Raw genomic sequence first — 27,448 nt, 5'->3', positions numbered from 1 at the left:
AGAAAGAAAGAAAGAAAGAAAGATTAAATGAGTTGTATGATTTGGAACCACTTATTTTAGGGGTTTAACCCTTTTTCGGGAGAAAATATCTTTGATTCTGTATCAGTGTCTTCTGATTGCCTTGACTACTCCCTGCAGTTCTCTTGGCAACATTTTCAAAAATGGTATACTCTTGCTTCTTTCCATGGGCTGACAGAGAGTGACTGGCCTGAAGTCACCCAGCTAGCTTTGCGCCTAAGGTAGGATTAAAATTCTGGTCTCCTGGTTTCTAGTTTGCTACCGTAACAATTAAACCAAACTGGCTCTCCACATCTATTTAAACCACACTTAAAAATGAATTCTGTTTTTCTAATTTGACGACGGTACAAAGCACTGTGTAAGAAATAATACAATGTGCAGTTATAGTGAAATGCATACACATAATATAAAAAGAAGACAATCTCCCAAAAGTCAAAGCTGCATTCACTAAACTTCGTGGTATCTTTTGCATTCTCCCAGTATGGGTCAACTTGGTGAATTTGAGAAAACAATTTGATCATTGTGTATAGCATCGTCCAATATTGGTTAGCAATGCGCCTGCTGAATGATAAATGGGGAAATGATAGCTGAAATATATGATTGTTGTCAGACATGATATTTTTACTATGCATTCAATATAAGCATTGCCAAACAGAAACTGCTTACATTGACTTGTGTCCAACACTTCACAGGGGTAAAACTTACTTTCTCCATGGTTTTATTGGATTTTGTTTTTTGAAGAAAAAAATCATTATGTACGTATGTTTGCATATATATATATATATATATATATATATATATATATATATATATATATATATATATATATATATATATATATATATATATATATATATATATATATATATATATATATATATATATATATATAATTTCAAAAAAATTTATTGGTTTTTTAAAAACATTTACTAGGAAAAGGGTATGTGGAATAATATACAAATTTTGGCAGTTGCAAGTATGGCAGATGCCCCCTCCCTCCAAACTCATAGTATACATCTAGATATAAAACATTAATACATAATCATGTAAAATCAGCATATAGAAATAAAAGTTTTCAATCAACTTATATATTATAACATATTTTCTAAATATAATTTCCGGTTCCGGCGGCTACGGCGACGGGCAAGTCTTTGCCCGCTCCCGCTCTCCCGGTGGGCTTCCCCCGCTTCTGGGGGGGCACAGGATGCCCCAAAGAGGCATCCTGCCGAGGGAGCGGCTCGCGGAGGGCCCTGGCATCGGCGGCAGCTGGTGGGGGCTTCTCCGCTTTGCTCTAGGCACCAGGGAGCAGTTTCGGAGGGCGCGCCTGCGACTCGCCCCATGCCGATCGGGCAGCGTAAAATTGAAGGAAGCAGCGGCGGTATGGTGAGGTGCTTCCTTTCTCCATTCCTTTTTTGTTGAATTGATGGACTTTTCAGCAAGGTTATAAGTTAAACTTTCGGAGCTTCGCTGGAGGTGCGGTTAGAGGGGGGGATTTCCCCCCCCCCTTGGACAAGCGGCTTGAAAAAATTCTGCTTTTGCCCCTAGGAGGAAGGAGGAGGGGGGAGAGCCAACTAATGATGCCTCACCCCTGTAAAAGTGATTTTCACTGGACTTAGTTTTATAATTTGTTGATGACCTGAGAACTTTGTGAACTTTTGAAATTTTACTATGCCTCTGAGCCCAAAGCTGGCAGGGCAAGATGGCACACTTCCGTTGTCTTCATGAACTGTGAAACTTGACTCCACCTTTAAAACTCAAGCTTCCGGTCTTTGTCTCCGTACTACCCAGAGAATCTCTTGTGGATTGCTATTTCCTGAACCTTCTGGAGAGGAAACCTTTTCTTAACGCTAGATTGACCAAAGAAACTCTCACTTGTTTGGATTTTCTGCCTCCTGGACTCATCTGCCTGCTCTACTTCTCCAGCTGTCCAGTCTCTACACTGACTGACTTCTCTGTTTTATAAACTATGTCTCCAAAAAGACCACCACCTGGAAAACCTGGCTTTGCTACTTCTGCACTGACATCTGCAACATCCAGCCCTGCCACACAGTCAAAGATTACAGAAATGATGCAACCTAAGAGTACAGAGTTGGATTTGCTGCAAATGCTTCAACAACTCATACAGGGCCAGGAAGAAATTAAGAAACAACTAAAGGAAATGAAGGAAGAAATTAAAGAGAATCAAGTCCAAATTTATAAGAACTCACAGAGACTGGACCTTGTGGAGGGTGGGGTGGCAGAGGCAAGGGGGGGGTGGAAGTTTTACAGAAGAGTAACAAAGAACTTGATATTCAACAAATGAAAACAGAGTTTGAGAGAATGTCCTTTTATCTTAGATTTCAAAATGTTATAGAAACAGATGGGGAAAATATAAGGGACATTATGACCAACATCTTAGCTGAATACATACACAAAGACAAACAACAGATGGAGTGGGAGATAGACTTGGCCTATAGAGTGAATTCAGCATACGCTAGGACACACAATGTACCCAGGGAGGTTCATATTAAATTCCTTAGGAAAAGCACAAGAGACGCAATTCTGGGTGTACAAAGGGGGCAAACATTGACATACCACGATAGGGAGATAACCATCTTGAAGCAGATCCCAAAAAAAATTAGGGAGAAAAGGAAAAGCTATTCGCAATTGGCGAATAAATTATACCAGAAAGGGGTGTGGTTTAGATGGTTGATGCCTGAAGGGATGTTGATATTCTGGGAGGAGACAAGAATTAGAATTAATACACCCATAGAGGCTCAGGCCTTTATGGAAAAAAATAAAGCAAACCTAGAAAAAACAGAAGATTCTACAACGGTTATACAGGACACGGGAGGAGCCGGAGCTCTGCCAGCGGGGGGGGGGGGGGGGGAAGGGGCAATACCAAGAAAGCTCAGATCACAAAAATGAATAAGAAAACCACATTGCTATAAACATACCGAAAGTAATAGATAAATATATTTTTTTCAAACACTTATAGAATGCCTGGCTTGAATATATGTCAATCATTTGAAAGAAAATATTTATTTTAGGAAAACTAACTCCAAATATAATGAAGTTTGACTATTCTTGCATATTTATATATTATTATTTTTTCACAGTGATCCATAAATACTCTAATTCATATTGACAAATAATAGCAAAGCATTCAGTTATCAATTTATTGATGTACCTCAGAGGGCATTTAGAATACTTTGGAAATGCTAACTGAATTTAGGAATATAAAACAAGACTTATCTGAACAGATAATTTAAGGGTACATTTTGAAGTAGAAGAACTTTGAATGATCTCTGGGAAGAGATCACAAAGATGTTCATAAAACCAAAACTTTTTAGAAATAGCTCTCTCCTCCATTCATGTTAAACTAGAAATGTGTGAAGATCATCTGTCTCAAGCTCCAACTTAGATATTTACACCTATTTAGTTCCACATGGTGTATTGTATTTCCAAATACTGAAAATCTCACATTTAGCTAAATGAAAATTCAAGTACTTATTTCAGAGATATTGGTTCCCAATCAGTTAAATGATTAATTGCCAGCTAAGTACATCAACTCTTTGGTTCCATAATTTTCCAAAATATTCTGTTTCAAATTATGTGTTATTATTGTATAAATTCTGTGACCTTAGAGTGGTGCATATTGTGAAAAGGCTAAGGTAGTAGATTTATTGGATTCATAACTTGTGAAATTGATAATCAGACCATGGGGACATGAAAGAACATTGGGACAACTACATTATAGAATGGGGGCATAGTAAGAGAATCACGCCGCCCCGAGTCCCTTCGAGGAAAGGGAGCGGCTAACAAATCTAATAAAATAAATAAATAAATAAATAAATAAATAAATAAATAAATAAATAAATAAATAAATAAATAAATAGTGCAACTAGAACTTTTCAAAGTTTTCCAATCAGACATAAGTTATTATGATTACTTGATTCAAGATCTTGAGCTACTATTGCTCAGCTAAATGTCTATCTAAACTTATAACATGCCTTATGCTCCATGCTTATGAAATAAACTTGTAAATCTTTTGAACTTTAATATTTACCTGAGTTAATCTTTCCCTCTTGTTTATAAGCATGATCATTTGTTTGGGCTAAAGATTCCCTATTGATTTGAGCTGGAATTAAAGTCTGAACTAATTAATTCCCATTTAGATGAAAGGAGGATGATAAAATTTATGAAACAGCCATGCATAAATCTGCTCTGAGCAATCGATACCTCTGTGAAAAGGACTCTACCACCTATTCCCATATAATCACATGAGTTTGGGTTTGTCTGTAGCCAAGAAATATTTAGCAGCAAACCACAGATTTGGGGGTTGCTTTATCAACTAGACTTTGATAAGAAACTGGAAATTTCTATTCTGTTGTGCCGTTATTGCCTTCTTCCTGAACTGAGATAAAGATTATATGGAAAGATGTGTTTCACTTTTTCTGAACATCTATATTCTATATTGTCCCAGTTATTAGACAGTCATTTAGACATTCAGACTGGGTTGTGTGGTAGCTGAACCTATAATAAATTGAATATGAATACAAAATTAACTTTGGAAATTGACACATGGTTTATGAATATTTTATGTGATCCTGATACAGCATCATTCTCTAAAAGACAGATCCTTCTATTCTATCTAAACTTTTAATCAATATTTTATTTTACTTATTTATTTATCATATTTAGGTACTGCCCATGTCACTCTCAGTGACTCTAAGTGAAATAACCAATGTAATGTTATTTCATGAGGAAAACTCGGGATTTAGTTTGGCATGAATTTAAAAACTGGCTTTTATGCTTAATGTATCCTTTTATGCTTAATGTAAATGTCCTGCAATATTTTTTGAGAACCCCACATTAACCAATACATAGACATTATTAATCAATACATAGACATTATTGAGATAGGATAAAGGCAAAGCTTTTTCTCTTTCTTGTAGCTCTTGTGGTTAATGCCAGCTTCAGAACTATAATTTAAGCTTGTAACTTTTAAGTTTCAAGTACAACAGATTAATAAATGGCCCAATTGGCATTTTGAGGTTCCATCAGGCTGAAATAATTGTTGCCTGGGCTGGTGTTTAGCAGTTAAAAGAGACCATGGAAATCAACCGTTTGATTCTCAATTTCATACCGTGCCATACAATCAATTCTTTTTAGTCAGTCTGTCTCTAGATTTACTTCTGAGCCATAGTAAAATGAGGAAGCTTTCATTAATCTTTCAGATGCTTCATATTAATGACAAGGCTCTTGCATGAACAATGTAACAGCAATTAAAAAGCCCATTAATCTGCATTACAGCTATTAAAGATGCATGTCATTAAAGGGTATGGAGTTTGATTCATTTTAGCACCCCCCAAAAAATGGAGCAATTATGGTCTGGCAATGCACTTTGTCATCAAATTAGGTTGGGGTTTTCCAGCAAATGGCTTTGCAGCATTTAGCTCCTTTCCTATTTTATTATTCATGACTGAAATGTGGAAGTCAAGACCTTTGAAATTACTTTACCTTCTTGTGGAGTGGAGATGTTCAAGGCATGTGAGCTCTCCGTACAGCCTGCCAAAGTGCAAGCCATTAGGGTTACAGCATAGTTTGCAAAGGGACGCAAACCTGTCAGCAGACCTACAACAGAAAGGATCCATGCTGAGTACACAATCGGCAAAGATAGCGTGAAGATATATCTTAAGAGAATTTAACCCAACAGTGAGTCTAATTCCACATTGTCTGTTTATCACTGAAAGAAATGCATTGAGCCTCAGCTAAGAAATTTCGCTATCCTCTTGAAGTTTCGGAGGGGTTTTTATCTAAGCAGGATGCTTCAATTTCACTTTCATCCTATAGAAATACATTGTTATTCAGATACAGGTTGTAATAACTGTACTCAGTGTTACGGCTCTCCAGCCTAGTAAAACTGCACTTTAGATTTTAAATTTAAACAGGTTTGTAGTGAGTTACTGCATTAATTTTTGATGTCGTATTGTATTATTTTGTATTTAGCCTCCTTATAGGTGTGTAACAAAGATACTATAATACAATACAATACAATACAATACAATACAATACTAGAGTTGGAAGGGACCTTGGAGGTCTTCTAGTCCAACCCCCTGCCTAGGCAGGAAACCCTATACCGTTTCAGCAAATGGCTATCCAACATCTTCTTAAAAACTTCCAGTGTTGGGGCATTCACAACTTCTGGAGGCAAACTGTTCCACTGATTAATTGTTCTAACTGTCAGGAAATTTCTCCTCAGTTCTAAGTTGCTTCTCTCCTTGATTAGTTTCCACCCATTGCTTCTTGTTCTACCCTCAGGTGCCTTGGAGAATAGTTTGACTCCCTCTTCTTTGTGGCAACTCCTGAGATATTGGAACACTGCTATCATGTCTCCCCTAGTCCTTCTTTCTCTTAAGCTAAAGACACCCACTTCCTGCAACCGTTCTTCATATGTTTTAGTCTCCAGTCCCCTAATCATCTTTGTTGCTCTTCTCTGCACTCTTTCTAGAGTCTCCACATCTTTTTTTACATCGTGGCGACCAGAACTGAATGCAGTATTCCAAGTGTGGCCTTACCAAGGCATTATAAAGTGGTATTAACACTTCACGTGATCTTGATTCTATCCCTCTTTTGATGCAGCCTAGGACTGTGTTGACTTTTTTGGCAGCTGCTGCACACTGCTGGCTCATATTTAAATGGTTGTCCACTAGGACTCCAAGATCCCTTTCACAGTTACTACTACTGAGCAACTGTACCTGTGCATTCCGTTTTTGTTGCCTAAATGTAGAACCTTACTCTTTTCACCATTGAATTTCATTTTATTAGATAGTGCCCAATGTTCAAGTTTGTCAAGATCCTTCTGTATCTTAAGCCTATCTTCTGGAGTGTTGGCTATTCCTGCCTACTACTACTACTATTATTTATTGTTTGAAAACTATGAAGAAATGAGTCTGAACATACAAGAGAAAATGAGATTGGGCCCAGTGTTTTATCCTTAACGTCCTTTTATAGGTAGTCTTCGACTTACGACCATAATTGAGCCTGGAATTTATGTTGCTAAGTGAGAAATTTGTTAAGTGAGTTTTGCCCCATTTTACAATTTTTCTTCCCACATTTGTTAAATGAATCACTGCAGTCGCTTAATTAGTAACATGGCTGTTAAGTGAATCTGGCTTCCCCCATGGACTTTGCTCATCAGGAGGTCGCAAAAGGTGATCACATCACACCAGGACACTACAACCATTATAAATATGAACCAATTGTCAAGCATCTGAATGCAAATCACATGACCATGGGGAGACTGCAATGGTTGTAAGTGTGAAACATGGTCATAAGTCACTTTTTTCATGCCCTTGTAACTTTCCGTGGTCATTAAATCAACTGTTGTAAGTCAAGGACCACTACTTGTATTAATTAGCCCATGTACTGTAAGTAGAAATACAATACAATACAATAGTAGAGTTGGAAGGGACCTTGGAGGTCTTCTAGTCCAACCCCCTGCCTAGGCAGGAAACCCTATACCGTTTCAGACAGATGGCTATCCAACATCTTCTTAAAGACTTCCAGTGTTGGGGCATTCACAACTTCTGGAGGCAAGCTGTTCCACTGATTAATTGTTCAAACTGTCAGGAAGATTCTCCTCAGTTTTAAGTTTCTTCTCTCCTTGATTAGTTTCCACCCATTGCTTCTTGTTTTACCCTCAGTTGCCTTGGAAAATAGTTTGACTCCCTCTTCTTTGTGGCAACCCCTGAGATATTGGAACACTGCTATCATGTCTCCCCTAGTCCTTCTTTTTATTAAACTAGACATATCGAGTTCCTGCAACTGTTCTTCATATGTTTTAGTCTCCAGTTCCCTAATCATCTTTGTTGCTCTTCTCTGGTGCCTTCCTATCTGTGGTGCCTTCCTATCTGTATCTTGCAGTTCTTTAAAACACGTAGCATCTTGTCACTTGATAAGACATTAATTGTATGATTGCAACTAACATGCACATTTTTCTAAATAGCAGCCACAGGAAAATCTGAACAAGCTTTTCTTACAAGAAGCACAAAGCTTCATTTAATGTTTTTTTCCCAAAGCATTTTTGCTCTACTCTTTGGTAAACCATCCCCAAATGTGCAAATATCAGAAGCAAGATAATCTCTGCCTTTAGGTTTGCGATGCAAAGGCAAAAGAAAAAGTTGAAAATAAAGAAAATTCCTAAATTCTCAGTTCTTAAAATTATAGGGCTCATTATAAACAGGTAAGATTAAATTATTCAGGTAGCCTGGTGGCACAGGTACTTGCAAAAAAAAAAAAAACCACAACAAGTGTACTGAGCTGCCTCTGACTGCAAACATTTTAAAACCTGATTTCAGGCTGAAAAATATGTACGGTAGCTCCCTGTTATGGCCTACAGGTAGTCCATAACTTACAACTAGTCACTTGGTGATTATTTGAAATTATGATGGATGATTGAAAAAGTACTTATGATCCAATTTTGAAGTTCCGGTGACTGTGCCCCCACCCCACCCCCCGCCAGTCTGCGTTTTTGGCAACTGGCAACTCATCCACATCTATGTCTATTTGCAGCATCTTGCAGTCTTGCAGCCACAATTTACAAGTTATTTTGTGTTTTAGCAAAAATGCCATGGTGACCAATGGATTTGCTTAATGGTCATGGTGATTCAAAACTTAGTAACTGTCGGCACAGTGATTAGATTGCAGTATTGCAGGCTGACTCTGCCGGCTGCCAGCAGTTTGATCCTGTCTGGCTCAAGTTGATTCAGTCCTCTAAGTTTGTGAGGTTGGTACAACGAGAACCCATATTGTTAGGGGCAATATGCTGGTGTTGTAAACCACCCAGAGAGGGTTGTAAAACTCCATGGAGTGATATATAAATGCTGTTGCTATTGCTTAATAACCACTGAAAAAAGGTCATAAAATTGGGCAGGTAACATGGGCGAATCACTTTATGACTATCATGGTCTTACCAGAATGAAGCTATTATGGTTGTAAGCTGAGGTCTACCTGTAATTTATTTTGTCAAATCATGCCATTATGCCTGAAGATTTCATTTATATATTGCAATACATTTTTCTAACCAATGTTACCAAATGCATGAATACTTTTTGTTCTATGTGCAATTTTTGAATCAAGAAATATTTTTCAGGTATTTAGGGGAGCAACTTGTGATGCAAATCGTACTATCTCACTTGAAAAAGCAACAATACATTCTCCAATAATTCTGGAGGTATTTCCTGATTTGTATTTAAAGGCTGCTACACTACTGTTATCCGTCCTTGTATCAGGCTGGAATGAATTTAAATAACCAATAAATACAAACAATGTTAAGCTAAGAGAGGCTACCACAAATTGTTGCACAAAATGAGTAATTACAGATTGGAAGGTGGTTGTTCAAATACATAAGTCATAATAGTAGATTTATGTAGCATAGGACTGCACTGTTTATTTAAGATGACCAATAAATACACTTTTCATCGAGGGATATTCACTACTTTTAACTTCCAAATATTTCCTTCTGCAATTCTTATGGTCAGTATAAAAGTGGATAGGATTCAGACTTCCAAATAATGTGTTCATATTCTCAGATTACACATACTGAAAAAGAATTCCTTACAATCTAATTAAATGGCCATACAGTACTTATAATTGAATGCTCTTATAAGAGGCTGTATTGTATCACAGAATGCAAAAACCGTTGGGTCACTGTGACTTTTTTTTAATGATTTCATAGCTTGTTTATTTGCATTCTGGGGGAAAAGTTAACATGGGTCTCAGGTTTTCAGCTGATCAGAATTGAACAGATTTGATGGTAGCAAAATATGAATCGCTTTCACCATCATCAGCTATGAAAATGTAAAATGGGACTTTGCAATTGTTTTAGCATCACCTGATCTCTAAAAATTGACATCATAATTTCAAAGCTATCAATTATTTAAAATAACAAGTCACTGATACAATTTATCTACATCCCAAATCATTATTTTGCTCCAGATGAAACTATGTTTATAAAAAAACCAGCAGATATGTCAGCTTCCAAGGAATGAGATATCATCCTAGATAGAGAATCTACTGCAAAAGATAAAATACAGAAGTATTTCAGTAGTTAAAAATTTGAGATTCTCTCCTACAGACAACCCCCCCTCTTTTCTGCAACCCTCAAAAGCTCCTTCTAATAAAAATTCACCTAATTAATTATTGTAGTTTCTTCTTAATTTTAGGAAACAGAAGAAACAAACATGTTTTTTAAGTCTCATTTTTTTTTTAAAAAAATGTAGAATTCTTCTTCCCCTCAAAACAAAATAAGGAGAACAGAAAATTGTGTTTTGAGGCTTTACCCTTGCTTGTGATATACAGCAAACCTGCAAATCTGGCATCACATGCTCCCACACAAAGGAAAGGGTTTAATAGCCCTCAGCTATAAAAAAGGTTGCCTACTCAGGCAATGGATGCTCTGGCCCTACGAAACTTACACATACTGAAGGATCTATTCAGAGCTGATAGGAACCTATACATAACAATTAAATCAATAAGAAGAAATTAAGAATTAAAGAAATAAAATGTGAGTTTCATTTTATATTCCATTAGTTTAATCTGTTTCCTGAAAATCAACTTATTTTAGAAGCTACCATCAAACAATATAGTAGTCTTTTCCTCCTTCCCTTCCCTCCCTTCCCTCCCTTCCTTCCGTTTCTTTTCCTTAGATAAAGTAAAGCCTCAAGATTTGTCTTTCTAAATAGATATTAAATATTACTATTGATAATAATTGAATACAATATAATACAATTGAATAATTACAATAATAATTGAATACTGCCTATTTCAATCAAATTGAAAACTTGCTTTGCATATCAAGTGGGCATCAGATATTAGGACAACGACTGATCTCCGCTCCTTCCGCACGAAACTCAAGACCCACCTGTTCCAACCAGCCAGCCTGGCTTAATTAGAACTCTCTAACTTCCCTGGCAATTTTAAACTGTAAATTTAAATCTTTTGGGTATTTTAACTGTTTTAATTGTTGTAATTTTACTGTTATTTATCTTAATTTTGTGGCTTTTATTTCTATTTGAATTGTTAAATGTTGATGTATTTACCTCCTCCATGCCACATGCCTATATATTTGATTGTACATCGCCCCGAGTCCCTTCGCGGAGAGGGCGCAACTGATAAATCGAATAAATAAATAAATAAATAAATAAATAAATAAATAAATAAATAAATAAATAAATCATTGCTGGGTGTGAATTCAGTTTGCTGCCCACTCTTCATTTTACATCCACATTTAACAAATGACATTATTCAGTTTCATGGGGTCATTGTGTCAAAATGTCTGTGTTATATTTTTAATTTACTTCCAAAGGTTTCTGTCATTTTGGAGAAAAAGAGGTACCTTCAACTGATTTACTATCCATAATCTACCATGTGGATTTTTTTTTTAAAAGACTGCAACTTTTGGTATCATTTAATTAAAAAGAGAGTGAAAAAACCACCCTTCCTCTTGGTTTGTTCCATGCTCAGTAACTAGTGGGATTCAAGTATATGTAATTGGCCCTTTAAATAAAGAGAAAAGAAAATTAGACAGCAGGAAAAAAAAATCCTTTAGGCCCAATTTTTTATGTTTATTCCTAGGTGAGAATTAGCATTTGATAAATTATGTAAATTATAATATTTGAGAGATAATTGCTTCAGAAGTCACACTTTTTTAAAAAAATATCACAGATATTTTTTTAGCATTTTCATATATGCTGCTTTTAATCCAAAGGGTCAAAGAATCCTTCCACTTTTGATAATCTTAAAATTTATTCTATTATAATACAAATACTGCATTGCTATTACTATTAGTCTTCTCATCATTCCTATCACCCATCTCCTCCCACTTATGACTGCACGACTGTAATTTTGTTGCTTGTACCCTTACGATTTATATTGGTATTGTTTCCTGATTGCTATTTGTACCCTATGACTATTAAGTGTTGTACCTTATGATTCTTGACGTATGTATTTTGTCTTTCTATGTACATTGAGAGCATATGCACCAAAGACAAATTCCTTCTGTGTCCAATCATACTTGGCCAATAGTGAATTCTATTCTATTCTACTATACAGAATATAACTAAGGGTAACTCCATGCACATTGCCAGTGAGCTCCAACATGTGGGTTTTCCTGGGTAGGCTTAGCCAACATAGAATAGGCCGCCATATTCAAGGATACATCTCAGTGTTCACTCAGCTCCTATAGGTTATAACTGATGGACAATTATGCTTTATAGTAAAATTTTATAGTAAGTTGGTTTTCTCAAAGATGTTACAACATCACTCTTAGAATATTTTCATAACAATGCATAATTAAGTTTGCTCCATTATAAATTAGCACATGGGTGATAATGATGATGGTAGCAGGGGATTGCCTTTATGTGCAGGATAGGCAGGCGCTGAGTATAAATTTCAGTGACTGACTGGAGTGCTAAGCAAATGAGGAAGTAATGAGAGCAGAACAGCCAGTTCTTTAATTGAATTAAAAGCTGGGGTGACACGAATGCAGACACCTGTCCAATTACAGACAGGCCAAGGTGTTTACCATTGCTGTACAAGTGATTTGAAGATGACAGAAATCTTTCCGCCCACAGATTAACATAATGAAGGAGAACCGATTACAGCAGAAGCTAGCCAAACAGCTTGGTTGGCAGCTGAGAGAGGGGGGGAAAAGTAGCTTACTAAACTATAGAGAAGAAAAATTGCTTTTTTTGGTACAGCCCGTAATTTTTAAGTGTAAGTCCAGGGATCTACAGTATGTTTGGCTGATTGCCCTTGTCATTGGAGGGGCCACAGAAGGGAAGCAACAGAATTTTGCCACTCAGTGCAAGACAAACGAGGTCCTGCAAACCTTTCCACACAGTCCATCTCATAATCTCCTGTAACCATCCTGGGTTTTTTTTTTTTACAGAACCAGAGAGATATGCTTCTTTGATCATTTTCTGGTCACTTAGGAATGTTTATGAAGATTCTCAGACATCCAGGTTGTCCCAAAGATGTTTTTTTCCAGAGGCAACGGGACTTTCTTGTTTTGTCAACGGATAAATGTAAAAAGATGTGGAGACTCTAGAAAGAGTGCAGAGAAGAGCAACAAAGATGATTAGGGGACTGGAGACTAAAACATATGAGGAACGGTTGCAGGAACTGGGTATGTCTAGTTTAATAGAAAGAAGGACTAGGGGAGACATGATAGCAGTGTTCCAATATCTCAGGGGTTGCCACAAAGAAGAGGGAGTCAAACTATTTTCCAAGGCACTTGAGGGTAGAACAAGAAGCAATGAGTGGAAACTAATCAAGGAGAGAAGCAACTTAGAACTGAGGAAAAATTTCCTGACAGTTAGAACAATTAATCAGTGGAACAGCTTGCCTCCAGAAGTTGTGAATGCCTCAACACTGGAAGTCTTTAAGAAGATGTTGGATAGCCATTTGCCTGAAACAGTATAGGGTTTCCTGGCTAGGCAGGGGGTTGGAATAGAAGGCCTCCAAGGTCCCTTCCAACTCTACTATTGTATTGTATAAAGAAGAGAACAATTAACCAAGTAATGTTGTCATTCCATTCATTGCAGGAATATCTGAAAAGCTTAGGGGGATCTTCAGTGCAGATTTTAAACTCATTAATACACTAAGGCAGAAACTTGCCCAAGGATAAAACACCCAGACATAAACTGAGCAATGTTGTATATGCAGTATAATACAGTGAAACACGTGCCGATCTCTACATTGTGGAAACACTCCATAAACACATGGCACAACATAGCAGAACAAACCCACCAGGACTAGATTCAGCAGTCAATCTGTATTTAAAAGAGAAATGCCACATTTTTAAAGATAGCAAAGTCCACATTTTTGACAGAGAGGATCTCTGGTTTGAAAAAGGAATCAAAGAGTGCATCTATGTCAAAACTGAAGAGCCCTCTCTCAACAGAGGGGGAGGGACTCAACATCATCTACCTCCTGTCTACAACACAGTCCTTTCAGCAGTTCTAAGAAGACTTCACACTCATTTGCATTACTCAGGTAATTCTGAGGGCACAGATAAGCCTCCAAGTGGCCTCCACGACTCACCAGCTGCAAGGAGTATAAATCCTTCCATTCCCCACCATCCAGAGCTAAAGAAGCTTCTTGGATAAGAAACAAAACATCTTCAAAGAAAAACAAGAAAGTCCACTTGCCTCTTGAAAAAAACATATTTGGGATCCCTTATAAATATTAAGAATAGTTTAAAAGAAAAGGATCTAATGGTAAGAGTACCAAACAATTGTTAAAAAGGAAATCTAAGCAAAATGATTGTTTTGAAATGCAATAATTGTGACACAATCTATATAGTTGTAAAATCAAAATAAATTAAAGCACATGGCAATTTTAATATCACCTGTGAGTTAAACAGAACAAAGAGAAAATGAACAATAACTTGTAAAATCCCTATTTAATTCTGGAAAATTCGGCGGGGGGAACCTAAACACACATATTGGACCAGGCTAGGGACTATAAGAGTGGTACAGTCATTCACTTATTTCAACAAGTTGAAAAACATTGGTTATTCACAGAAAAGTCATTCAGTTAAATAATAATTGATCTGATTCAAAATGATCAAATGAATTGTTTGCCCAGAGCTCAGTAACAGTTCAACCAACAAAAATCAGAGTTCCATGTAAAGAACAAGGAAGATGACCTTGACAGAGATATATACAAGCTTTGTTGCCTAGGCAAAAAAAGGATGAAGCATTTTTTTAAGTCCAGAACATTGAGATGACACTTGGAAGCAGCCCAGACAGATGCTCCCTAATTCACTGGAATGTAAGAAGGAAGAGGAGGCAGAACAATCAGACTTGCAAGATTCTGTTATTATAATTGATCTTAATAAACTCAACCCAGAGTTCTCACTAGAGGCACAAATGACCAGGCTCAAACTATCCTACTTCAGACACATTATGTAAAGACTGAGCTCTCTAGAGAAGGCCATGATGCTTGGAGATTTGGCAGGAAAGAAAAGTGGGCACCCAAACGAGATGGATGGACTCAGTTACAGTGCCATTTGATGCATCATTAGAAGACCTGAAATACCAGGTTAGAGAGATTCTTGTGGAGAAAATCTATCTACTGCATGGAATTGTTAAGATTCAACATTGACTTGGTAGCACATAATCAATCAATCAATAAATCAGACAAGCTAGTTTTAGTCATCCTTAGAGGCAATTGCAGGAATCACCATGCCTTGCATGTTAGTAAGGAAAATTGACAGGGAGGGTCTGCCAAATATCCCTTAAGTATCTGCATGAGCAACAGGTATAGTTGGGCTTGAAAAAGATAATCACCATCACTCCCACAATATTTATGTAAACCAACTTCTACTGACATGATAATCATCTGGTGAAATCATAGAATGGAAAGCTGGAGCACAATATAGGCAACATATTTTTGATCCAGTTGACAGTCTGTTCTATGTTTTTCATTTAATTTCTGCAGACATTCGGATTTTGGATGTACATTTTTACAAAAAGCACAATGTTTGAGCCCAAAATTGCATAGCAGAATTTGGAGAAATGCACTTTCTGGTGATACTTGCTTAAATTATTCTGGAGAAAGTTAATTAAAACTTTCCCATTCATTTAAAAATGAACACAAAATTGATTTCTTTCCCACATGTGTCAAGAAAAAAAGACCAATGCTTCCATTGGTCTAGACTATAAATGCAGACTATAAATGCAGACTATAGACCAATGCTTCCATTGGTCTAGACTATAAATGCATGCAACTATACAATGGAAAATGAAAATATATCATTTGAGTGCAGAAGAAACGTTTTCCCCTTTTCTCTTCCTTTGACAGATTTACAGGTAAACATGAAGAGTTTGGAGAGTTAAAGTCTTCTACCTCAAACATATCAGGTACAACAAAATCAGTGCAAATTTATATAATGTTGCAAGAGCATCCTACATTCAATAGAATTAAACACCCAAAGATCATCCATTATAAATTAAATAGCAGCTTCTGATGTATTCCAAAATCATGCAAATGTCACATTTACCTGTAGATAGTTGATTAATCTACTTGCTAAATGCAGATAGCTGAAATATATTGTTGCTTCTCTTTTCTTTACCCGAAAACATACAGGGGTAAGTGAATCACACTTTGTCAGTGTTAAGCGTTAATGCAAAATGCATTAGCGCTTAGTGGTGAGATCTCCAGATCAGCTGGTGCCAAGGAGCTTAATAGAGATGCCAACACTCCTGCATTACATGGGATCCTAACACTTTGAAAACATCAATAATGCTTACTTTATGCTTATTGAATGCACTTTCAAAGTGCTCCTTTCCATCACTAGAAGATTAGAGGCAAGTTCTATGGTGCCACTCTTGACCCCGCTCTGACACTGTATCTACTGCTGCATTTACATTAGATTATCTGGTAGCTCAAAAGCTATGGCCAGAGAAATTCAGTTTTCCTATTATGCTAAAGGTGACTTTATGTTTGTCTGGCTCTGACAAAAAAAATTAAGAGTGTTTATGATAGAATCAGTAAAAATCAAAATGTGGTTAGATGTTTAAGATGTGTCAATTGGAACTTCAAAGGTAATGGATTTATGTGTATTGTGTGTGTGTGTGTGCATGCAAGCGGGTATACTTTCAAGCCAGTTTTTACTTCTGGAGAATGCTTAGATAAGTCCCTGCAGGTTTTCTGGCAAGCTTTTGAAAGTGGTTTGTCATTGCCTTCTTCCTTAAGGCTGAGAGACAGTGATTGACGCAGACGAGTTGTCTTTGTGCTTAAGACCAAGCTAGAACTTACAGTCTCCCAGTTTCTAGACTTGTGCCTTAACCACTGCACCACCTTGTTTTCCGACAGATCGATATACATAAAGAGACAAGACATTTAAATTCTTCTAGAATGCTTGGGTCTTACTTAAAACATTTCTAAGACTCATAGATGAGGAAGCTTCTGTTCATACCAAAAGGAGGAAGAGGAGGAGGAGGAGGAGGAGGAGGAGGAGGAGGAGGAGGAGGAGGAGGAGGAGGAGGAGATGATATTGACCTAACAAAATGGATCTAAAGAAAGACTTCGATATCCTTTTAACAAGGTTATGAAATGTTTCAGATTCGAAGGCAAAATGGAACTTTGGAACTTAGGGTACACAGAGGATATACCGTATCTGTCTTCAGCTCCTTAAATCAAATTAATTTATCTCTCTAATTGAGCTGCAGTTGTGGATGAGAGTTGTTCCATTCCATATAAAAATGCAGGTAACCTAGCAGTGAATAACTGAGAAAGAGGCGCTTATGAATTAAGTGGTTTATCGAAAACTTAATCTGCCCAAATAAAATTGTCTGTTATAGTACTTCCTTGCTCGAAAACCGAGATTGGAGGATACCAAGATAGGAAGCAAAAACCAATCCCTGCATAGGACATTTGTAGAACTGGAGGCCGTCACAGCAAATTCATTCTCTACAGTTTGTAATCTGTGGATCCATAGAACTGTTGCTGCCCTCCTAGAGGGGGTCCTTTAACTCCATCAAATAGATCAATGTGTACTCTAGAAAGCCTGAACTGACTGATATCCTCAAACTATTATTAGAATTAGAATTCTGTAACTGATTAGGATTGTAGAGTACATAAGGTTGGGCTTTTGTAAACATTGAAATGAAAGATTATTTCCTGACATTTTCTGAGTTTACACATTTGAGAAAATGTTATAGGACATCTCAGTGAATGTATCACACTGTCACATTTTCTGTATTGAAGAATGTATCCCCCCCCCTTCAGAATGTCACTTAAAGGTGGGTAGAAAGAGGCAAAATAATGGCGTAGCATATTAAATTCTTTAATTCCTAATCTTCTAATATGTTCTCAGGTAAAGAGAGGGAAACACAACATCTTTTCACACAAATTAGAAAGAGGGTACGATGTGATTGTGAAGTTTTCTTTTTTTCATAAAGACATTTACTTACAGTATCATTATAGTATTATAGTATTATTTTGGTATGCTTTACCCTGAGAGTTTTATAGCAAACAACAATCTAAAAAGTTCCTAAATAATATAAGCAGAAGGGTCTGAGGTATTTCAATCAAAAAATGAAGTCATTCAATGAACTGTATTTGCATAGACATTAAAAATGTTTAAACAGGGTACAACTAGTAGGATGCAAGTACCTGCATGGAGGAAGATAAATAAATGTGAGAATTTTGATTTAGGAATACCAATTGTTAGAGTGTGTATTAGATAACACAATGCTAAATATTGAGCACCAAGCAGGGAAAGCTTTTTTCCACCTGTCTGGTTGCATATCTAGTTCACTGAGGCTTGAAATCTCATTTGCAAAAGAAGCAAAGTTCAGGTTAAGAAAAGTCCAGGAAAAGTATTCAGGAAAGCTATTACATCCTTTGGCATACAGGCATATGACTCTTCAGCAGATACCATGTACCCATATACTGTATGCGGGACTTGTTAGAATCATTGCATATTAATGCAACCGCTATTGTGTTTCAATCCCAATTTCATTTGTCCTCAATTCTTGTCTCAAAATGGCTGAAATTCATTTAAAAGGTTGGACAAAAAGTATTTTACTAGAAGGAAGAGGGTGACAAAAAGATGCTGGCAATCTACATTTAGACCACATAATTTAGATCAGATTATGTTCCCACTCACCAAGTAGACAGAGAGCCAATTTGATATGGCGGTTAAGATGTTCCGATTGGCTGGCCTGGCATAATCATAACTGTTACTTCCTGGCAAACATATTTCTTAACTGGTTTTTTAGGGGAATTGTTTTTTAAATTTAATTTTATGGGATATTTGTTGGGGTTTTAAATTATTTACTCAGCTGTACAGTTCTTAACCTTTTTTATCCTCCTTCGTATCTATCTATTTATTTAATAATTTTAATTGTTTAATTTTATAGTGATTTATATGATGCATTTCTGATATGGACTGTACACCGCCCCGAGTCCCTTGCGGGAGAGGGGGCGGTCTATAAGCGCTCAGTAAATAAATAAATAAATAAATAAATAAATAAATAAATAAATAAATAAATAAATAAATAAATAAATAAATAAATAAATAAATAAATAAATAAATAAATAAATAAATAAATAAATAAATAAATAAATAAATAAATAAATAAATAAATAAATAAATAAGATGTTGGCCTAGAAATCAGGAAACTGTAAATTCTAGACCAACCTTTGGAATGGAGTGAGTGACTTTGGACCAGTCACATTCTCTCAGCCCAACCTAACTCACAGATTTGTTGTTGTGGGGAAAATAGGAAGAGGAAGAAAATTGGTGTTTTCCACCTTGAGTTGTATATTGAAGAACGGAGGAAAATTTTTCCCCGATATTAGAACTACTACCGACCTCTGCTCCTTCCGACAGAAACTTAAGACCCACCTGTTCCAATTAGCTGGCCTGGCCCATTTATAGTCCCATTTATACCTCCTGGCAAATATTTTTATTCTGGGAAAGTTTTTAGGGGTGTTTTTAATGTATTTTTAAATTCCTAAATTTTAATCTAACTTTAACTATTGTACAGTAAACTACTGCTACCTCCTCCAGCCACACCTATATTTATTTATATTTATATTATGTATATTTACTGTTTTAATATGACTGTACACCGCCCCGAGTCCCTTCTGGGAGAGGGGCGGTCTAGAAATCAAATAAAAGTTAAAGTTAAAGTTTAAAAAAAACACCTACCTAGTTGCCTAGGAAAAGTCTAAAAGCAGAATATGAATTAAACAACCTTTGCATTTAGGCTCTTAAATTACTGATATTCAGAGGTATCTAGTATCTGGATATATACAGCTATAATGACTAATAGTTTGATAGCTATTTATAGGCTACTGATAGCTTTTCTTTCTAAGGATCTGTCTAATCATTTTTTAAAGCCACCAATATTAGTGGCTGCCATTACATCTTATAATAGCAGATTCCATGAAATATGTGCTTTATGATGCAGTATTTCTGAATCTCTTTTCATTTTGCCTGTACTTTGCTGACACTCTAGAAGGTACACAGCCATTAATAAACATCAGCTACCAAAAAATCCCTGTGATTTGCTTTTTTGCAGTTTGCACATTATTTTTAAATGCAGAAATAGTGCTTTTATTTGTATCTCACACTGAAAATCTCTATTTTGAAAAGCATCTCTAAAGTTCATTAACTCTGACTCTGAAATATGAAACATTAAATGTACACCAGAAATTAAAGCCTTTCTTTTCTTATTATCATTTGTGAGAAGATGCTGAATAAAGACAGGAAACCCAACAAAAACATTTTAGTCTTTTGGGCCTTGTAAAATAAAAATTCCAAGGGCTTTGTATGACTATCTTTTTACTGGTAAGAATATAAAAAGAAGTAAATATGGAAGATCTAAGTTGGAAATGAAAAATGAAAAAGACAAACCATATTTTTATTTCAAAAATAACCACTATCTTTTCAGTATTAGAAAGTACAGTGCACATATATATGATTTGCAGCCTTTACCTTAACGACAATAAAATGTATTTTTCAAGCTAAAATAATCTTTTCCATCAAGGAAACAAATGTTTCTAATACAAGTAATCCTACCCGTATGCTTTTCTGATTTATTGGCACAACCTGAGTTAACAACCAACAGAATTTCAGTTCCTCTGAGATTTTCCCTGTCCACCACATTAACTCACACGTTAGTAGGCGGTCACCTATCTAACACATTTCCAAGCACCTGCAGGCCTGACCAGCTGTGCAAATTGCTTTGCAATCAACCTGCTAAGGCAGGCAAAAAAAGAAACCTCAGACTGCTAAAATTTGAGCAACTTTATATATACAGTATATCTATATGTAATTCTCAGACTGCTAAAATTTGAGCAACTCTTTATATAAAGTATGAATGAATGATAGATAAATAGACAGACAATCACGTGTGTGTGTGTGTGTGTGTGAGAGAGAGAGAGAGAGAGAGAGAGGGAGAGAGAGAGAGAGAGAGAGAGAGAGAGAGAGAGAGAGAGAGAGAGAGAGAGAGAGAGAAGGGCATTGTGTATACAGCATGGAAAGCTAACCTTAGTAAATATGCAATATTCTGATTTGTTAATTTATAAACATTTTAAAATGGGCTGCAAGAAAATTTAAAACAGGCATTTTTTCTAAAGGAGAGAAGTGTAACCACATTTAGGATTAAAATGAAACAGCCCTTAGTGAAAGCCCTGCTTTAAGGAATTGAGGATCTATCACCCTCACTATATCAGACCAAGAAAGTCTAATAGTGCTTTTCTTTTCCTCCTGTGACATTACAGAGGTTTCTTAATTGTTTTCCTCCAACTTGTTTTGGAGTTGAACTTCTTGCTTCATCATTCTGGGAAAGAATCTGGCTTATCTTGATCAAGGTCATCTTTATTCTTTAGAGAAATACCCAGTTTCTTATTGAAGCAGATGCTTCAGTATGGACCTATCCATGGTAACCCTCCATGGTGCCCCCTCGCCCACCAGGGGAGATGTGGATTTAATAAACAGATGCTCAGCTTTGAATACTGAGGATTCTGTCTACTTCCTCCAAAGTTAGTTTCAAATCTCTCCCAGTAACCACATAGGTTGTTTCTGTAACCTCACTAGAACTTACCTAGTCATTGTCCAACTCTCAGTAAATCTGCAGATAATCCTGCGATCCATCCCTATTTTTCAGGATACTGGTGCTGTTGGAAGGAGATGTTGGCTGGCAACATGAGAAAACTATATCACAATAAGATATGGCTTCAGATTCAATCTTTATATTCCTTCAATGGTATGTAGATGTCTCTTTTGGTGTTTCACTTTCCAAAGTTCCTTCAAAAACCAATAGTCTGGGACTGATGCACTTTGAGGCAAAAGTCCCTTGTTACATGTCCATTCTAGGTCAGTGACCAAAATATCAGTCAAACTCAGGGGTGAAATGCTACCGGTTTGGACAGGTTCGCCCGAACTGGTAGTAAAAAAACCTACTGGTTCACCTGAACCAGTAGTAAAAAAAATCTACTGGTTCAGGCAAACTGGTATTTCTAATGATCAGCTGTGACACATGATTTATATTAGCTAGAAAGCAGGATTTCCTGCTTTCTAGCTAATCTAAATCATGTAGCACAGTGGATTCCCCCCTCGCTGTTCTACTTACCTTTGCAGGCACGCTCGGTAGCAGGATCCACCCACCTACCCAGACCTCATCACATCCATTTTTGATCCTCTGTGTATGTGCGGAAGGTCCTGCACATGCACAGAAGGTCCTGCACATGTACGGAGTTGGTGTACATGCACTCACATTTGCGAACCAGCAACGAAGGTAAGTAGATTTCATCCCTAGTCAAACTACCCTTCAGTTACTCAAGAGAAACCAGTGACGTGCGGTGAGGTTTATGGCTGGTGAGGCTGGTGACGTCATCAGGAAGGCGGGGAATGGTTGCCATAGTCAATTGACTATGGCAGCCTCGTATAAGGAAAATACATATAAAATGATATATCGGTGGCACCTACCACCGGCAAGACTTGCCAGAATGTTCCCTGGGATCATGCCTAATTGCTGGAAATGTGGTCACAGAGAGGGGACCTATTTCCATCAGTGGTGGACCTGCCCAATGGCGATTAAATACTGGAAAAAAATTAGGCAGTGGTTAATAGAAATCACCCAACATCAATTAGATTTGAAACCTGAAACCTTCCTGTTAGGACTCAAACCCCCAGATATCAACATCGAGATATGGTTTTTGGTGTTGCACATAATCATTGCGGCAAGATTGGCATTTGCCCAGGAATGGAAGAGCGATCAAATACCAATGGATAGGGCAGTAATAAATAAAATTAATGAATGCGCAGAATCGGATAGACTAACAAAATTAATTAAAGGAAAAAAGGACTCAGAATTCTATAACTCGTGGAAGAGGTGGTACAATTGGGTACGGGAACGACCGAATAATAACAACTGAAGCAATAATATATGTTTAAGTCAGATACTGGTAAATAATATTAATTAGAAATTAAAGGACAAACAAGAATTGATGATGTAGGTACGCTGACTAGTTGGCCTGCATATAGTGTAAATGTTGGTGCTAAATATTAGGCCTATTATTAGGATGGTAATGTCAAGTTTAGTTATTTAAACGTTATGATTTCTTGCGCTGTGACGGCAATATGTTTGAAATTATGTTTGTATGACTTTATTTTTATAAGAATAAATAATATATATATATATATAAAAAAAAGGAAGGCGGGGAATGGTACCACATGTGCTGGAGGCTGAGGCTGCCTCAGCCTCCAGCACACGTGATCCCATTCCCCGCCTTCCTGAGCGTGCTCCGCCGGCTCGTGCTCCGCAGTCCTCAAAAGCGACTGGGGAACGACGAGAACCTTCCTGCCTCTGCTGGACTTTGCGCGCTTCTCGCGACTGCATATTGCACAGATAGCACGGATGTAGCCACAGCGATGCCGAGGCGGTCCGGGTGGATGAAAGAGCGAGCGAGGCAGCCTGATCCTCGGTCGCTCGCCCGCCGGACTGCTTCGGCGCCATTCTGGCTACCTCCATCCGGCCGCGCCCGGGAGCTGCGGAGGCAGAAATGTTGTCGGCGCTCCCGGATGACGAAGCCACGAAAGCAACTGGGTCGTTCCCCAGTCGCTTTCGTGGCTTCGTCATCCGGGAGTGCCAACAACATTTCTGCCTCCGCAGCTCCCGGGCGCGGCCGGACGTATGTAGCCACAGCGATGCCGAGGCGGTCCGGGCAGATGAAAGAGAGAGCAAGGCAGCCTGATCCTCGGTCGCTCACCCACCGGACTGCCTCAGCGCCATTCTGGCTACCTCTGTCCGGCTGCGCCCGGGAGCTGTGGAGGCAGAAATGTTGTCGGCGCTCCTGGATGACGAAGCCACGAAAGCGACTGGGGAACGACCCAGTCGCTTTCATGGCTTCGTCATCCAGGAGCGCCGACAACATTTCTGCCTCCGAAGCTTCCGGGAGCAGCCGGACGGATGTATATAATATTATATACTATTATTTCATGAAGAGAGGTGAGGCTCTGCCTCCCCTGCCTCCCCTGACCGCACGTCCCTGAGAGAAACAAAGGCTCCTCTGGATGACATTAGTCATCTGGGGTAGACCAATATAAAAGGTCCTACTTTCCTGTAGATGAAGGCAGCACAAATAAACTGTAAGGGAACTAGAGAGTGATCTACTCATGGCAAGGGAGTTTTGGAAATGTTGCCTATACACAGATCATATTATAGGCATTCTGAGATAAAAACTAGATACAGTCTGTAACCCACAGTATGGTAGGGGTCTCAATTACTTGTGGACTCAATTATCAGTGCTATGATGGAAACCACCAACTCAAAGACAAATATCACTGTGGAGCAAAGAAGCTACTACAACAGCAACAAATTAAACAGCACTGATACAGGGATTTTCTCAGTATGCCATTATTTCTATTGGACAATATTGAAGGGTTTCTAGAAAGTTTCTTCATTTGTTCTACAGACAGCAAAGTAGTTTTCACAGTACATGGTATGTTGCCTAATTGTCACTCACAAAGCTTGCAATTGTAAATAAAATTTAAAAATCCAAGGTAGAAGAAAATGGTTCCTGTTATTGGTTCTTTGTCAGAAAATGCATAGCAAAGGCATCAGATGGATTCTTACTTGTAGAAAAGCATGCAATAAAGTGTGAAAAATACATCACATCTTCTCTGATCTAGAAGTATTATTTGTAAGGAATGAGAGAACATTTTATTAGCTATGGAAGAATGTTATTTTATGTGATCGATGTATGGATGAATGATAGAGATAGATGGATGGATGGATGGATGGATGGATGGGCGGGCAGGCAGGCAGGAGGGCAGGGGCAGGGGCAGGGGCAGTATTTGTGTAGTTGTGAGCACACATTCCATGAAATTACAATGTTTAATTTTTCTGACTTTGTACAAAAAGACCAATTCTAGTCTGTTCATCAAATAAAGGTTAAATAAGGTGTGTGTGTGTGTGTGTGTGTGTGTGTGTGTGTGTGTTCTCATTTTTTCTCTTCCTTGCTCCCTTGCATAGGATGTCTGTCATGACATCCTCTGTTGTGAGAATGAATGAAAGTTGCTATGTGGAAGGCACAAGATCTGAAGCCTTGGTACCTATTATATTTTTTAAAACATGAGTGTGGCAATAGGAAAAGATTTACAGTTAATCTTGTGTCCATGATTTCCTATCATTGAAGATTCTCTTCAGAAACAGGAGCTCACACTCAGCTTGCATATGTCAACCGATAGGAGATTTTCATTAAATACTGACTTGGTATTTAAGCCATTAAGATAATGGCCAATAAATCACTATGTAGATGACAGACAGGCAGGCAGGCAGGCAGGCAGGCAGGCAGGCAGGCAGGCAGGCAGGCAGGCAGGCAGGCAGGCAGGCAGACAGACAGACAGACAAATTTTGCTTCCCAAGCAACCCCCGTATTTGTTTCTTTTCTTCCTTCATTCCTTTCTTCCTATCGAATCTGGTTTGAAACTTACGGGAACTTCAATGACATTTTGCAGAGCAGCTGTCCAGTTTTTCTTTATATTCTAGCCAATGTTTGGAAAATAAGGTATGTTTCTTTAATGTCACTTAATTTCAAAACCTATTTGTCTGATTGCCAAAAATGATGACTGATACAATTTAAACCAAGAATACAATCAATGAGGAAGAGTGAGCAATAAATAGAAAATGCTGATGTTTGTTCAGAATTATCTTGGAGATATCAGAACTGTCATTCTCCAAATATTTGTGCTGACAAAAGTCTGTTCATGTGAATTTAAGCAAACAGTAAGTAAAACTGGTGTAATCAGGTAGCTGAAGTGAAAAGTCCTTGGAAAACATTCAGTTGGCCACAATGCTTTCAAAGCTTCAAACTTTTTGACTTCAGTTTTGCCATCTCTCTAAATCAATAAGAAATTGCCTCATTTACTTTAAATCTCCCACTAGTCAAAAATACGCTCCTTGAAATTTAAAGCTGTACACTATCTCACTACATTTACTCAAAGGAAAGTTAACATACTAATTTCTACTACCATCCTTTATATAAGCTATATTTATTTTTAAGAGCTGTCTAAGAAATTGCGGAGTAAAAAATATTGATAAGCTTGCAGAAGATTAAATAGATTCATTGGATTCTATTTTTGGTCTGAAAAGGGCACTCAAGGTGACTTATAAATTTGAAATTCAGTCTGCAAAACAAACGAATAAAGCCTACATTATTTCAAGAAGCCTCGGTCACACCAAAGAAAGTTCCTTCTTCAGTTCCAAAGGGCTGGCTATTAGACCGCTGATCTAGCATTTTATTTTTCATGAATACTACACTGATACCATGCTCCCTAAATAGGAAGTGCAGCAATGAATGGTCCATGTCTCCCTCTCTCCCTCTCTCCCTCTCTCCCTCTCTCTCTCTCTCTCTCTCTCTCTCTCTCTCTCTCTCTCTCTCTCTCTCTAGCTCTCTAGCTCTCTCTCTCTCTCAAGGTTTAAAGTTAGTAGATTCACTGGCAATGATAATCAATAGTTACTGAATTTATGAAACATTCAATTTTGCTGAAAGATATCAGAATAGCACGTTATCAGAAATAGCATGTTGGATCAAATAAAGTCTTGGTTAGATACCATAGGACCAAGAATGAGTCTTGTGATAAAACACTGCACTTATTATTTGCTATTCCCTGATTTGCTTAACTTATATCAAGACTTGCTTCAAGCATGCCTTAAGATTCCTTTTATATTTTCTATTTTTTTTGTCTCTAAACTGACAAGCCTGAGCATCATGTCAACAGGGCCGAGTATTCAGGATCAGCTTCCATGCTTCACTGAAATGAAGAAAAAAGTCTTCTGCCACATGTGTGCCTCAGATCTTTAATATATCTGGGACAACACTGTGTCATCTACTGACAATACAGCAAGCCCTATGTATTCATCAGAAAACTGTATCAATAACTTTCATTAAACATATTACAATCTCTTTGGGGTTCCTATTTCAGTAAATATGAAAACTTGCAAGCAAAATATTATGAAACATTAAGAGAAACTGTTATATGAACAAGCAGTAAATCCATGACTCCTGTGACATCTTTTTGAAGACATTTGCTGAAATTATCTATCTATCTATCTATCTATCTATCTATCTATCTATCTATCTATCATCTATCTATCTATCTATCTATCTATTTATCTATCATCTATCTATCTATCTATCTATCTATCAATCATCTATCTATCTATCTATCTATTTATCTATCATCTATGTATCTATGTATCTATCTATGTATCTATCTATCTATCTATCTATCTATCTATCTCTATATCTATATCTATCTATATCTGTCTGTCTGTCTGTCTGTCTATCTATCATCTATCTACCTGCCTGCCTGCCTGCCTGCCTGCCTGCCTGCCTGCCTGCCTGCCTCTATCTATCT

General features: G+C 37.4%; 1 protein-coding gene across 1 annotated transcript in view; it reads right to left on the bottom strand.

Moving 5' to 3' along the window:
- USH2A (usherin) overlaps window positions 1-27,448 on the bottom strand; it is a 507,951-nt gene that overhangs the window by 281,797 nt on the left and 198,706 nt on the right. Inside the window, exon 31 of the mRNA XM_081943929.1 lies at window positions 5,521-5,634. Coding sequence (XP_081800055.1) covers window positions 5,521-5,634 — 114 coding nt within the window. The remainder of the gene's footprint in view (window positions 1-5,520; window positions 5,635-27,448) is intronic.

This window comes from Natrix helvetica, assembly GCF_964273705.1.
Source record: "Natrix helvetica genome assembly, chromosome: 2".
NCBI lineage: Eukaryota > Metazoa > Chordata > Lepidosauria > Squamata > Natricidae > Natrix > Natrix helvetica.
The sequence above is the reverse complement of the archived record's forward strand: the minus strand, read 5'-3'. Positions and strand labels throughout refer to the sequence as shown.